The sequence below is a fragment of the Sciurus vulgaris genome (assembly GCF_902686455.1).
Source record: "Sciurus vulgaris genome assembly, chromosome: 12".
Classification (NCBI taxonomy): Eukaryota; Metazoa; Chordata; class Mammalia; order Rodentia; family Sciuridae; genus Sciurus; species Sciurus vulgaris.
Genome location: NC_136473.1, coordinates 76,943,079 through 76,958,597, shown reverse-complemented (window position 1 = coordinate 76,958,597; position 15,519 = coordinate 76,943,079). Strand labels below are relative to the sequence as shown.

The 15,519-nt window shown below is 37.1% G+C and overlaps 1 protein-coding gene across 8 annotated transcripts in view; it reads left to right on the top strand.

The window, feature by feature from the left end:
- Window positions 1-15,519, top strand: part of LOC306642249 (C4b-binding protein alpha chain-like) — a 42,025-nt gene that overhangs the window by 4,754 nt on the left and 21,752 nt on the right. For 4 of the 8 annotated variants that reach the window (XM_079107865.1, XM_079107871.1, XM_079107868.1 and 1 more), the window contains 6 exons: window positions 2,612-2,781; window positions 3,784-3,966; window positions 5,194-5,293; window positions 10,197-10,282; window positions 10,441-10,635; window positions 12,753-12,935. In XM_079107865.1, the coding sequence (XP_078963991.1) occupies window positions 2,612-2,781; window positions 3,784-3,966; window positions 5,194-5,293; window positions 10,197-10,282; window positions 10,441-10,635; window positions 12,753-12,935 (917 nt within the window). Of the gene's footprint in view, window positions 1-2,511; window positions 2,782-3,783; window positions 3,967-5,193; window positions 5,294-10,196; window positions 10,283-10,440; window positions 10,636-12,752; window positions 12,936-15,519 lie in introns of all 8 variants that reach the window. The other 4 variants (XM_079107866.1, XM_079107869.1, XM_079107870.1 and 1 more) reach the window with 2 other exon arrangements.

Sequence of the window (15,519 nt, the reverse complement as noted above, 5' to 3'; positions counted from 1 at the left end):
CTCAGAACCAAACCATACCAAGTATTATTTTTCTTTGAGAAATTTCATCACTAGGTGTTTTTGGAGGACTCACAAAGAGGGAGTATATGAAGGCCCAACACATTGGTCCAGACTCTTCCCAACCTCTTCAGTCCATGTGGATTCATTTAGTACAATGACAGGTGTCCACCCTCTGACTTAAGGAATTTATGATCTAGTGGGGATGATAGACCTGAGATGTTTGTTACAAGCCAAGTCAGTATGAGAGCTATAAATACAAAACTGGTTTTGGGTTGTAGCTCAGTGGAAAAGTGCTTGCCTGTCACGTGTGAGGCAATGAGTTCCATCCTCAGCACCACGTTAAAGTAAAATAAAGGTATTTTTAAAATAAATAAATAAACAAAGAAATATATATGAAACTGTACTTGGTATATAGAGGCTGACCTGAAAAATAAAGGGACATTGGAGAAAGGACTGGCAGCATAAGTAGGAACTAAAGAGGAAAGAGAAAGAGCGGATGATGTGGTCAGGGATAGGAGGTTGGAAAGTCAGGAATCCTGGTTGTCCAGGACAGGACAGATGGAGCAGAGTGACTCAGGCCAAATAACTGAAAAGTTAGTCACCAAAGCTGATTGAGTGAATGCTACTTCCTGAAGGCTCAGTTCACTGAAACCAATTTTCTGAATTTATAAAATTTTCAATTTATCTAATATTGCTTAGGAAATATTTATTTTGAATATATTCAATGATTATAAATACATTCTTTTTAAATACAGCTAATGAATATTTTGGCAACATTTTGGCTATTTGTGTTCAATTTCTTAAAGCTAAGGATTTAAGGTATAGCTGCATTTTACAAATATAATCATGAATATTTTTCTGAATGTATTCAACGTATATATTTTTCTCATGAGTGTAACAACTACAACAATTCATATGGGAAATTTTCACTTTATATTATTATCCTTTTGACTTTTCATTGTCAAATTCTCTTTTCAACAAATCTGTATTTTTAATATCAGTTTCACTGAACTTCAACACAATATAAAATCTATTGACTTGTCAAAAATTAAAGAAACTTATTGGCTTCATAGTTCATAGCCATTTTTATTGGATGGGAAAAATTTATCATATTTTATAAATTTCACAGATGATTTAGTGGGCTAGTTTTTATGTTACGTGACTTGCCTTTCAGCTGTCTCTAGCTTCACCAGAATATTAGGGCATAAAGGAGAGAGACTAGAGAAAGGGAGGGGGGGTACTAGAAAAAGAGAGGGGTTACAGGAAGAAGAGGAAGAGACTCTTCCCAATCTCTTTAGACCATGTGGATTCATGTAGTACGAATTCTGCAAGCATATTTTCAGTAAGCAAATTCATTAGGTAAACTCTTCAGTAGGTGTATCAAAGCTTTGACAGAATTGTCCTAGTGGTTGTATATAGACTCATGGGGTAGAATGTGTGCCCATAACTGAAAATAGGCAAAGAAATGACCATTCCAATAGAGTTTTAGAAAGATGAGAAAGTTTCAGGAGTATTTACTCCATGAAGAACTTTGGTTCCCTCCACATAGTGTGAAGGACCCACTATGAACTTCGACCAACCCTGCAATGTGGGATAGAAAAATCTTAGAGAGAAATATTTAGGGAGGTCCCTTTTCTTAAGTTTTTTTTTCCTTCAACCCTGGGGACCTCTGCCACTGAACTACATCACTAGTTCTGCTTATTTTTTAATTTTTTTAAAATTTTTTTTGCAGTACTGGGGATCGAACTCAGGGTCTTGTGCTTGTGAGGCAAGCACTCTACCAGCTGAGCATCTCTCCAGCCCTATTTTTTTCTTTTTGAGACAGGATTTATCTAAGTTATCTAAGCTGGTCTTGAACATGCAATCCTCCTGCCTCAGCCTCCTGAGTAGCTGGCATTACAGGTACATACCACCTCACCCAACTGAAATCCCTTTGCTTAAATGGACATGAACTTGGTATGAATTATGGATACTCTCATATGGGAGTGTTGAAAGTTTGGTGCCATTTTCGTGTTCAGATCATCTCCATGGCTCAGCTGGCCATTTGCAATGTCATCTTAATCAACCTACTTGTTTCTTTTCTGTCTTCTTCTGCCATAGTAATCTTCTTAAAGCACACAATTGTGTCACTCCTTACCTTAAAACAAACACAGAAATCAAAAACTAAAACTAAAACAAAAATTGTGGCTCTTTATTCCCCAAAGAGTAAAATCTATGAATTCTTAAACTTGGCTCTTACAGCCCCCTTCAGAAATAGCTAAAAGTTCTCCCCTCCCATCTCCTCATCTCAGACACTGCTAACCTCCCAAATAGACGCATTATCTGCTGTTCCCCCAGCATGACCTGCATTTGTTTTCTAACTTCGCAGTATACCTAGCTCAGACACAGCTCTCTTGGTAAAGCCTTCTTCCTCTCTCCACTTGGAATTCATCTGTCTTGTAAGAGGACACTTCTGCAGAGGCCAACCCCCATTGTCCTGTGTTATAATGTTTATTTTTTCTTCTACTTTAGGTTGCAATTTCCTTGAAAGACATGGATCCCATGGTATTATGCCTACTGCTTTATGACCAATAGGAATTCAATGACTACTTATTAAATTGAGTTCTTTCAGCAGAAAAATGCCAGAGAAGCAGCAGGTCAGGTGCCCCACAAGACCACCAGATGGAACTCATCATAGAAAGGGAGAAATGGCAACCTGGGCCTTCTGTTGGCTGTGGAGAGTCTCTGATCCAACTCTGTTCCAAATGACCTTGGTCGCTGCTCTGTTGGTTGCTGTTCTTGGTAAGTAGTGGAAAGCAGATCCAGATGGGCAATAGATAATCAAAATCATCCACATGTTCACATAGACTGAGAATTGACCAAACTTCCAGCAGCAATTCAGTTTCAGCAATAAAGTGTTTATTTGTCCAGCTGGAAGTTAGGGCAATTTGCTTTTTTCATGAGACAATTCTCTAGACCTTTTCTCCTAGAATTTGTTTGCTAGGAGTTTCCAAAACAATCTGTCTTCCACCATGACTTGAAACAAATCTACACTCTCAGTCCAACTGAACAATTTCACTGCCTGTGAGTTTATTCAGAATGGGAAGATGAAGTGCACACTTCTACGGGGATCTAAAGAGGTAAACCAGTCCTTTTTTTTCCTCTTTCCACATTTTTAATTGGCACATTATAGTTGTACCTCATGATGGGACTTGCTGTTTCATGCACACAATATAATTTGACCAATATCACTCATAACATTTCCCTTATTTTTAATTTTTGTAAGGAAATCAGGATTAAGAATTTTATGTTTGAAGGACACCAAGCCTCCTTCTCCTCCATATCATTCAAAATCCAAAGACATGGAGGATATTCATTTTAAGAAGTGTTATTCATACACATCTCCCAACTACCCAGTTTCCTTTTCATGAAGCTATCGACCTTATGTAATGTTATTTTTAATGAAAAAAAAATGCATATCTATTGAGGCTAACTTGTAGAGATTTCTGGCTTTGCATAGATACATCTGAGTACAGATGAAGAATCTGTTAGACTGATAAAATCCATGTCTCTCATCCTTTTTAAACAAAGAGATACATTTATGCCTTTAATTATTATCAGACATCAGCAAACAGTACTGATCACTCACTAGATTCATTGAACAGAGGGGATAGTGGGAGTTAACGATATTTCTTGATTAGAGGAGAAAAGAATGGTCTTTGCTCTAAAATAATACTATTGGAACACTGGGATGCTGTGTCCCAAGATACGATATTTGATGCTCCTTGTCATTTTGATGTCCAGGCAAATGTGGTCCCCCGCCCACTCTAAGCTTTGCTACTCCAATACGTGAGTTGACCGAGACAAAATTCGAAACTGAAACTGCTCTGAGCTATACCTGCCGCCCTGGCTACAGTCGGACAAGTTCAAGTCCCCATGTGGTCTGTAAATACGATGGCGAATGGAGCTATGGTGACTTCTGTGTCAGTAAGTACCAACATTTATTCTTCTTGTTTTGCTTTTTTTCCAGCTTTGCAAAGTTTTCTCAGCATCAACACTTCCTGCATCTTTAACCGCTTAGAAAACATCCAATTTGTCAACTACTGGTTTCAATGGGACACACATAACCACTTTTGAAAAACAGAACACAATAAAGCAAAATAAAGCAGAAAAATTAGGATTTGGCTGTTTGCATTGAAAAAAAAGTTTATTTTATAGGAAGCAATTCAGCAAACACTTCTTTTAAGAAATAAACCACAAATCTTGCTTTGATATGTTGAAAACTGTAATTACTTTTTGAAAACTTATAAAAAATTAGGTGACTAGAAAGTGGTGATATGGTTGCCAAAGTAATCTCACCCAACGTATCTGCTGGATTTAAGAAGCTGATTCACTGTCAGTAGGTGATGCCTCTGTGATGTTTTTCAATAGTAAGGGTAAACAAATAAATACCTTGTCTTTTTTGTTCCTTTTGTGACCAAGTGTTACCAGATCCCTAGGCAAGAAATCTGACTCTAAGGATCCAATAAATCAGGTCTGGCCACTCCCCCAGAAAGTAATGGTGAAAGACATGAAAGGAACTTTCATCAGCGTAGCCATATTGGGAAGACATGGGCACTCATGTCCTTAGCCCTGACAATGACTTTGAGGTTTTATAGAAAGGGAATAAGGGCAAAGATTGGGTGTTTGAATAGCTGGAGGTTTTTCACAGCTACTAGGTGATATTGACCATGTGTGCTCTGGCCTATCATTTTCTGAGGATGGTCAGGTGGAGCCTGGTCCACCTGGCTATTGCTCGGGAACATAACTCTGTCGCATTATGAGATGTTTATCCATCAGACCTGTTCGTTGTTCTTGAAATCCAAGGTGACTCAGAGCAAAGGAGACAGATGCAAAATGGATACAGAAATGCCAATTCTTTAATCCTGCTTTTAGCCACCTCCAAGACATTTTCAGGCAAAAGTGAAGGGCCTAAGTCTTCGTTACTCAAGGATACATAGTTCTTGGTAAAATGTACCATTAAGAAAAATGAGATCAAATTTCATGTGCATTGTTCCTTCAAAATAAAAATTCTGTGAGTTGGGTTCAGAAATAAGTATGAATCTTAACATCTGGGTTTTTTAGAACTCAGAGGTAGAACTTTATCAGTAAGTGTTCTTTTCTAATGCCAGATCTTGGAGTCACTTTAAATCTCTATTTTAAATTTTCTCTCAGAAAAACGATGCAGTAATCCAGGAGATTTACCTAATGGGCGTGTGGAAATTAAGACAGATCTCTCTTTTGGATCACAAATAGAATTCAGCTGTTTAGAAGGGTGAGTAAGAGGTAATCTAGAAATAATACTTTTAAATTAATTTTTAAAATAGCTAATGTGTTCATATATTTCAAATATTAAAATGACATGAAAAGGTATACCGTAGAAATCCCTTTTATCCTATTTCCAATACTCCATTTTTTTCCTGTCCTCAAGCAAGGATTTACTTTTATTGGTTTCTAACGTATCTTTCTATGTTTCCTTATACAATTACAAGCTAAGAAATGAGCATATATTCTTATTTTGCCCCTTTTCAATGACAAACATAGTTTTGAATTTTCCCTTGCTAGTGATTAGCATATACTGGAAACACTTCATGTTTATATAGAGAGAGTTTCTGCAATAATTTTCACTTACAACTGTACATAATTTTATCATGTAGATGTATCAAGACTTAACCCCTTTGATGGATCCATGGGTGTTTCTAGTATTTTGCTATTCTGAACAATGCTCTGATGCATTTACTTATGCATATGCAAATTTGTTCAAATGTAGTTACACAATGGCATTGTACAGAAGCAAACCAATTTACCCTTGATGGTCAGGATTAATACCCCGACCATCAAAATAACCTCTTTCTTTCCTATTCATTCACTTGCATGAGGAGTCAGAGTTGGCAGGGTCAACTTTAAGTTTAGTTTGGAATTGACAAGATGCACAGTTAAATTTCAGATAAATGATAAATGATTTTATTAGCAGTATGCTCCATGCAATATTTGGATCACACACTTAAAAAACTGCTGTTTACAAAGAGCTCAAGTTTAACTTGAAAAGTAAACATCCTAGCTTTCTTTCTTTTTTCTTTTTTTGTTACTGGGGATTGAACCCAGGGGTACTCTCCCATTGAACTACATCCCCAGTTCTTATTCCTTTTAGTTTTGATTTTGAGACAGTGTCCCATTAAGTTGCCCAAGCTGGCCTTGAACTTGTGATCTTCCTGCTTCAGCCTCCCGAGTAGCTACGATCACAGGCTTGTGCCACCTGCCTAGCCAACTGAATTCTGGCAACTTTTTTTGGAACTCTTGCTGTTTACAATGGTACTTCTATCCTCTTTGAAAATGTTGCCTATTTCTATTTCAGAATTTACTGAGGTTTTAGGGTACATCATGAATATATGTTCAATTTTCCTCAATATTCCACAGGCACTTCAAATGAAGGCATATTTTTATTATCTATATAGTTATATATCTGAAATATATATATATATATATATATATACTTTTTTTTTTTTTTTGGTTCAGTATCCAGGATTGAACCCAGGGGTGCTTAACCACTGAACTATATCCCCAGTACTTTTTGTTTATATTTTTTATTTTGAGACAGGTTCTTGCTAAGCTGCTTAGGGCCTCACTACTTTGCTGAGGCTAGTCTTGAACTTCTGATCCTCCTACCTTAGCCTCCAAAGACACTGGGATTATAGGCATGTGCCACCATGCCCATCTCAGATCTACTTTTTTTTGATATCTCTTTTTTGAATCTTTTGTTAAGTTTCTCTTTATTAAACTTATTTTCTTTATTATTGAGTCACATTTTTGGCTTTTTTTTTTTTTTTTTTTTTAAACAGGATCTCCTTATATTGGCCAGGCTGGTCTTAAACTCACAATCCTCTGTCTCAGCCTCCTGAGTAGCTGGGACTATAGACATATACCACTACACTAGGCTCTTTATATACTTTAAACAGAAAGATAGGATTTAAAGTAAATTAACAATGTTTATAATTATAAAATAATAGTATTAAATAAATCAATGATAATTAATTGTATATCTTGACCATTTTTCTTATAGCTCATGTATTTTTTGTTTACTAAAATGGCTACCATATATTTTGGTGCATAGAGATTTATAGATCTTCATGAAGAACAAAATATATAAAGTTATAAAATACCCATCTTTGTAAGATTTAATCATATTAGTTCTGGTGTCTGATCTATGGGATGTTAAAAACATTATCTCTGCTTTTGGTTTGCATGAACTTAATAAAACTTTGCTCTTCCTTATATTTTTAATATGTTTGAAACACTTGGAGGTTTTATTCTTGTATACGATGTAGAGTTGAATTTAGTTCCAATTAAAAACTTTTTTCTTTTAATAAGATACTGAAGCCCAATTATATTTATTGATATGAGTGAAACCTATAAACTTGGTTTTGTCATACTATTGCACGTATTGTGATATGTGTATGTGTGTATTTATTTGTTATTTAATATATGGAAAGATAGATATAGATATTGATATTTAGAAAGGTTTGAAATTTGGATCTAGTGACTATCTTTATAAATTTACATTTATGTATCATTATTCCAATTCACCTTTAGTCAGTTTAAATTTATTCTTTGAAAGCAACAATAGATTTGCATCTTATTTTTCCTTCCTGGCCCTTCTATCTTTACCAGTATATTTGTTATTCGTATATCTTAGTATTTGTTTTGTACTTAACATTACTGTCATGTTGACTTACATGTCTACAGGTTGATTTCACTTCTGACTCTTGCAGATGAGGCCATGAGAACATGTGTCAGTCTTCCTCTCTCTTCTCCATCTTTTATTTTTGATAGTTTTAGCATTCCATCACTGTCTCAGAATATAACATTTATCTTTCACTCAATCACTCTTAGTCCCATCTTGAATCTTGTCTTTGATTCAATGTTCACTACCATTTTGTCTTGTTTTGTTTTCATTTTTGGCTAAAGTTGACCCTGTTGTCTCTTGATTATCTAGAGTTGGTCAGGTAGTGGTTTCCTAAACACTGAAACAAAATAACCTGTATCCTACCATCTCCCTCCCAAAAGTGCAAGTTATTCCTTGACCTGTTGCAGGTTTTAGTATTTCTGAAGCATGGATACTTAAGAGAGTGTGAGACTGGATATAAAGTACTTTCCAGCCAGGCACAAGTGGCACAGATCGGTAATCCCAGCAATTAGGTGGGAAAATTGCAAGTTCAAGGCCAAGCCTCTGCAACCTGGTGATACGCTCTCTCAGAAAACAAAACAAACAAACAAACAAAAAACCCAATCAAACACACACACACAGGAAAAAAAAAAAAAAAAAAAAAAAAAAAACAGGGCTGGGGACTTAGTTCAGTGATAGTGTCCCTATGTTCAATCCCCAGCACTGTAAGTATCTTTATTTCTTGGATGTCCTGTAGGTACTGCAGCAGTATCTTTTAGTGGCAAATGATGCTGTAGAGAACTCTGATGCTGACCTCAATTTCTTTCTCTTCACCACACCTTGCACTTTGACTGTCCAAAGGTATTCTTAAACTTTGAAATCTAATAATTTTGTTCTTAGCTGTTTTAGTGGAGATCATTTGTTCAATTTTTTGCAGCTGTGTGATTTGAAAATTTACTATCTAGAGTGTTATTTTAATATTATTTATTTGAAATACATTTAAAATAGCTATTTATTCTCCAACAAAGCATGCAGTGATTCTCCTTTGCTTGAAACCTCTATTTATTATTTTTCTTTAATCTTCTTTCTGTGGTTATGTCACTTTATTGATGTTTCATTTCTCTCCTGTTCCCCCTGTTGTGTGTGGGTCCCAAAAGGGAAAGTGAAAACTAAGAACTAAGGTGCTATTGGAACACTGAGTTGATCCTATTGAAATAATCAGAAACAGTACTTTTCACTCCATTAGAAAAACTACATTTAAAAGCAATTCTAAAGTAAAAAAAAAAAAAAAAAAAAAACCTACTAAATTATAGCTATATTTTATTACTACATGTTATTACATTTATGTTTGAAATAAACTTTTTTAAAGTTATTATTCAGTTCATTCCAGGGGCTCTTAGGTTGTTAAAGCATTGACCTTAGGGTTCCATCACATTGGAGGTTTATTTCTTAATGATGCTACAATGTAAAATCACATTAAAATGCCTTTTTCCCCCCTGTTATCATGAGACATGCATAGAGGGAAGTCAAACTGAAGAAGGCTAAAGACTTGTCAAGAGCTGTAAAAATGGAGTTGTATGCTGTGAGTTGATGGTATGTGAAAGGAAGCCATGTATCTGAAGTCGGAGGGATCCTCCAAACCAGAGATCATGAGTTTTACTCTCAAAGAAAAACATAGAACTGGCTCAGATATATTTTGTTGTTGTTGTTCTGCTTGAGCTCTGGATGAACTCCAGACCTGACACCTAGTAGATGCTCAATACTAGAGTAAAGAATAAAAGGATGAATGGACAAACACACACATCTCATCACAGTGATGAAATTTTACCAAGCGGAGTAGTCACTGGAGACATCCAAAAAAACTTTCTTTATTTTAACATTATATTAGTCAGGGTTCTCTAGAGGAACAGAATCAATAGGAGGTATGACTATAAAAAGGGGATTTATTAGATTGGCTTACCCAACTAGAAGCTAGATAGTCCCCAATAGCCATCTGCAGGCTAGAGAATTGGAGGAACCAGTCCAAGAGACTGAAGCCTCAGAACAATAGGAACCAATGGTGCTACCCTAGTCTGAAACTGAAGGCTTCTGGAAACTCCCTGGAGAATCACTGGCAGAATACACTTTGGGAGAGTGAGGAAGTGAGAGATGATATCATCAGGCAATTGCAGCAGTTATCAAGAACCTGTTCAAGAAGAATCAAGCTTGCATCTGCTGCTGCTTCCTTGTTCTTCCAACTTTCATTCCACCCAAGCAGTCATGGACAGTGCTGCCCATGCTTAGGGAGGGTTTCCACTTCAGTTCTCTATCCCACATGCCAGCCATTCCTAGACATACCCTCATGGACACACCCAGAAGCCTCTCAATCATTTGCATCTCTTACTACAATCAAGTTGACAATTCAAATTAACCATTGCAAATCTTAAGTAACAATTCTCTTTGTTTAGATCCCTATATCCAATTTAATTTAGTGTAGCAAGAATTCCATTAAAATCTCCAATCTTTTCTTATCTAGATTTATCTTAAAGGGTTCAGCCACTAGTTATTGTGACATCCAAGGTAAAGGAGTTGGCTGGAGTGATCCTTTCCCTGTATGTTTAGGTAAGTATTTTTCTGACTTGACTATAAGCTTAAATTACATTATGGAATAATAATGCACTTTTACTGCCTCTTGAACGCCCCCATATGAATTGGCAGGAATTTTAGCTTTGTCATAACACCCTCCTGAATAGTCTTTTGTCTTCACTCCCTCATCTCAGTTGTCAAGTGTAAGTCCCCTCCAGACATCAGCCATGGGAAGCACAATGGTGGAAATGAAGACTTCTACACATACGGCTCCTCTGTCACCTACACCTGTGACCCTAACTTCTCACTCATAGGCAATGCCTCCATTTCCTGCACAGTGGAGAATAAAACAGTAGGTGTCTGGAGCCCAAGCCCTCCTACTTGCGAAAGTAAGTCCTTCCTTTCTTCCTTCCTTCCTTCCTTCCTTCTTTCCTTCCTTCCTTCCTTCCTTCCTTTCCTTTCCTTTTCTTTCTTTCTTTCTTTTTTTCTTAAGAAAAAAGAACCTGAATTTATTGGGAAATCAAACAATTCAAAAAGGAACTAATGATTGCGCTGACGCAGTCATTTATTTGACCAATAGATTTTTACTGCATACTCTATTAGGATGCAATAGCAAACAGCACCAGTATCTCATTGGTTTGGTAAAGGAAAGTTTTCTTCTCATTCATTTGGAGTCTATTGCATGTCCAGGAGGCTCCTCAGGGCAGCTGTAGACTATATACAGCAGGACTTAGTAACCTGCTTGGCAGTTCTGGTTGCTTTGATCTGCTGGCACCCCTATAACAAAATGTGCTTTCACAGTCTCTTAAGCGGAGAAATAGAGAAGGACTAATTGTATCCTGGCCTCAAAGTGACCACATACACTTTCCATCTTAACTTTAGAACTGGTGCTGTGCAGACACTACCTATTCTCAGAGGAGGAGGGAATTAAGTCTTTTGTCTTTTCAGGAAATATAACAGGAAATATTGGTTAACACTTTTAATGTCAACCACATGTGCCTATAGGGCAAAGAAAACCTACTAAAACCAGAAGATCAACAAGACAAAGCAAACAATAATTGAGCCAGAAGATATCCTATGGTATTGTTAGTTTGCTAACCTAAGGCATCTTCTGTAACTATTCAGTGCTTTTACAGTATCACTTACTATTCAATTCTTCCACTCCCTCGGTGCTAGGGATTTGAACCCCTGCCTTTCCGCTTCCAAAGCCAGTGCCTTACCGGATGGGCTATATCATCAACACTCACTTACTATTCTTACTCAACATGAGATGCAATCAATCCTGGAGGATGAGAGAGCAGGACACTACAGACAGTTCAAATGTCTAAGTCAGGACTGTAAAATACAGAGAAGGCAGGAGCCCGAGGCTGAAAAGTTTAGCAGGCGTCACATTACAAAGGAATTGGGGTCTTGCTCTAAAGAATTCAGAATGCAGGTAAAGGGAAGATGAAAGGTTTGAACCAGGAGAGTAAAGGTTCTGTATTTTAGAAAGATAACTGTTACCTGTGGGGCGGACAATAATTTGAATTGGGACATAAGTTGACCAACACCACTTATTATGGTTTGCATGTGTCCCTCCAATTTCATGTTGGAATTTAAGCCCCAGTGTAATGGTACTAAGAGGAGGAGCCTTTGGGGAGGTGATGAGTGGCCTTTTAAAAGAAGGGAAAGAAAGAGCCCTGGTCCTTTTAGTCCTTTCACCACATAGGACTCAGCCTTCATCCTTTTCTCCAAGTGAGGATGTAGCATGAAAGGCACCATTTTGAAAATAGACAGAAAATCCTTATCAGACACTAAGACTCTCAGTGCCTAGATCCTGGACTTCCCAGTCCCCACAAATGTGAGGAATTTCTATTATTTATAAATTACTCAGTCTATGGTATTTTGTTACAGCAGTAGAATTGAACTGAGACTGCTTAACCATCCAGTCAAGATGGCTTCAACTGCAGTAGTGGCTGCAGCCCTGTTGAGAAGTTGAGGGATTATAGAGGAGTTAATGTGACTGTATTGATAGGATTTGAGAGCTAACTAGAAGTAGGGTGCGGGATGGGGGACCATTTGTTCTGCGCTTGTTGGGGCACAGGGCTCTGATGCTCTGGCCACCTCTTCATGTCTATCACCAGATCATTACTATGGGTCACTGACCCACGACCAAAATTATGTGAGAAAATTAGGCCATTATATGGGAAGTCAGGGAGGCCTCACAGATATATGTCTTCTGAGTTTTATATGACTAGTCTTTATTAGTCAATTGAGAGACTTATTCACAATCATCTCATAGAAAGACTAGTGTGATGGGACCTCATTTTACTTTTTTTTTTTACTTTTAAAAGCTGAATTTACACACACGTGCGCACACACACACACATTTAAAAATATTTCCTTTTTATCCATATGATGTACCTATATTAGGTATTTGTGCTAGTACCTGGATTAGCAGTAGCAGTAACATTCTTATTGACATTTATCCTTTAGAATCCACTTGAATTTTCCCTTGATTTTTTAGGTATCTTCTGTCCTAAGCCAGATGTTCCACACGGAATCATCGTCTTTGGATTTGGACCTCTCTATTCTTACAAAGACTCCATAATGTTTAACTGCCGGAGAGGTTTTAAACTCAGAGGTAGCAATTCAATCCATTGTGAAGCTGATAAAAAATGGAATCCTCCTCCTCCCGTCTGTGAGCCCAGTGAGTATGACCCATGAAGGAATTTCAATATTTGGCATTTGAAGTTACCCAGAAATGTCATTGCAAGCATACTTGGATGTCTAGACTCACTTTGAATCCCAGCAAAAATTAAAAATTTTTTAATTATTTATTTATTTTAATTAAAAATCATAAATTTACATAGGGCAATATTGTTTGATACATCCTATTATTTTTTCCCTTCCCCCCCACCCCTCCCACCCCTCTTTTCCCTCTATACAGTCCTTCCTTCCTCCATTCTTACCACCCTCCTTATCCCTAACCCTAAACCTAACCCTAACCCTAACGCTAACCCCTCACACCCCCCTTATATGTCCTCATCCGCTTATCAGTGAGATCATTCGTCCTTTAGTTTTTTGAGATTGGCTTATCTCACTTAGCATGATATCCTCCAATTTCATCCATTTGCCTGCAAATGCCATAATTTTATCATTCTTCATGGCGGAGTAATAATCCATTGTATATATATGCCACAGTTTCTTTATCCATTCAACAACTGAAGGGCATCTAGGTTGGTTCCACAATCTGGCTCTTGTGACTTGAGCAGCTATGAGCATTGAAGTGGCTGTATCTCTGTAGTATGCTGATTTTAAGTCCTTTGGGTATAGGCCAAGGAGTGGGATAGCTGGGTCAAATGGTGGTTCCATTCCAAGCTTTCTGAGGAATCTCCACACTGCTTTCCAGAGTGGCTGCGCTAATTTGCAACCCCACCAGCAATGTATGAGTGTACCTTTTTCCCCACATCCTTGCCAACACCTATTGTTGCTTGTGTTCTTGATAATCGCCATTCTAATTGGGGTGAGATGAAATCTTAGGGTAGTCTTGATTTGCATTTCTCTTATTACTAGAGATGTTGAACATTTTTTCATATATCTGTTGATTGCTTGTACATCTTCTTCTGTGAAGTGTCTGTTCATTTCCTTAGCCCATTTGTTGATTGGATTATTTGTATTCTTGGTGTAGAGTTTTTTGAGTTCTTTATAGATTCTGGAAATTAGTGCTCTATCTGAAGTATGAATGGCAAAGATATTCTCCCACTCTGTAGGCTCTCTCTTCGCATTGCTGATAGTTTCCTTTGCTGAGAGAAAGCTTTTTAGTTTGAATCTATCCCAGTGGTTGATTCTAGCTTTTATTTCTTGTGCTATGGGAGTCCTGTTAAGGAAGTCTGATCCTAAGCCAACAAGTTGAAGGTTTGGACCTACTTTTTCTTCTATAAGATGCAGGGTCTCTGGTCTGATTTCGAGGTCCTTGATCCATTTTGAGTTGAGTTTTGTGCAGGGTGAGAGATATGGGTTTAATTTCATTCTGTTGTATATGGATTTCCAGTTTTCCCAGCACCATTTGTTGAAGAGGCTATCTTTTCTCCATTGCATATTTTTGGCACCTTTGTCTAGTATGAGGAAATGGTATTTATTTGGGTTTGTGTCCGTGTCCTCTATTCTGTACCATTGATCTACCTGTCTACTTTGGTGCCAAGACCATGCCGTTTTTGTTACTATTGCTTTGTAATAGAGTTGAAGATCTGATATTGCGATACCCCCTGCTTCGCTCTTTCTACTGAGGATTGCTTTAGCTATTCTGGGTTTCTTATTCTTCCAGGTGAATTTCATAATTGCTTGCTCTATTTCTGTAAGGTACATCATTGGGATTTTAATTGGAATTGCATTGAATCTGTATAGCACTTTTGGTAGTATGGCCATTTTGACAATATTAATTCTGCCTATGCAAGAACATGGGAGATCTTTCCATCTTCTAAGGTTTTCTTTAATTTCTTTAGTGTTCTGTAGTTCTCATTGTAGAGGTCTTTTACCTATTTTGTGAGATGGATTCCCAAGTATTTTATTTTTTTCGATGCTATTATAAATGGGGTAGTTTTCCTAATTTCTCTTTTTGAAGATTCATCACTTATGTATAAAAATGCATTGGATTTATGAGCATTGATCTTGTAACCTGCTACTTTACTGAATTCACTTACGAGTTCTAAGAGTTTTCTGGTGGAATTTCCAGGTTCCTCTAAATATATAGTCATGTCATCAATGAACAGGGATAGTTTGAGTTCCTCTTTTCCAATTCGTATCCCTTTAATTTCTTTGGTTTGTCTAATTGCTCTTTTTAGAGTCTCAAGAACGATATTGAATAGAAGTGGTGAAAGAGGGCATCCCTGCCTTGTTCCAGTTTTTAGGGGGAATGCTTTCAGTTTTTCACCATTTAGAATGATATTGGCCATGGGCTTAGCGTAGATGGCCTTTACAATGTTAAGGAATGTTCCCACTACCCCAATTTTCTCTAGTGTTTTGAGAATGAAGGGATGCTGTATTTTATCGAATGCTTTTTCTGCATCTATTGAAATAATCATGTGATTCTTAACTTTTAGTCTGTTGATATGGTGAATGACATTTATTGATTTCTGGATGTTGAACCAACCTTGCATCCCTGGGATAAAACCCACTTGATCATGGTGCACTATCTTTTTAATATGTTTTTGTATGCGATTTGCTAAAATTTTGTTGAGAATTTTTGCGTCGATGTTCATTAAGGATATTGGTCTGAAATTTTCTTTCCTTGA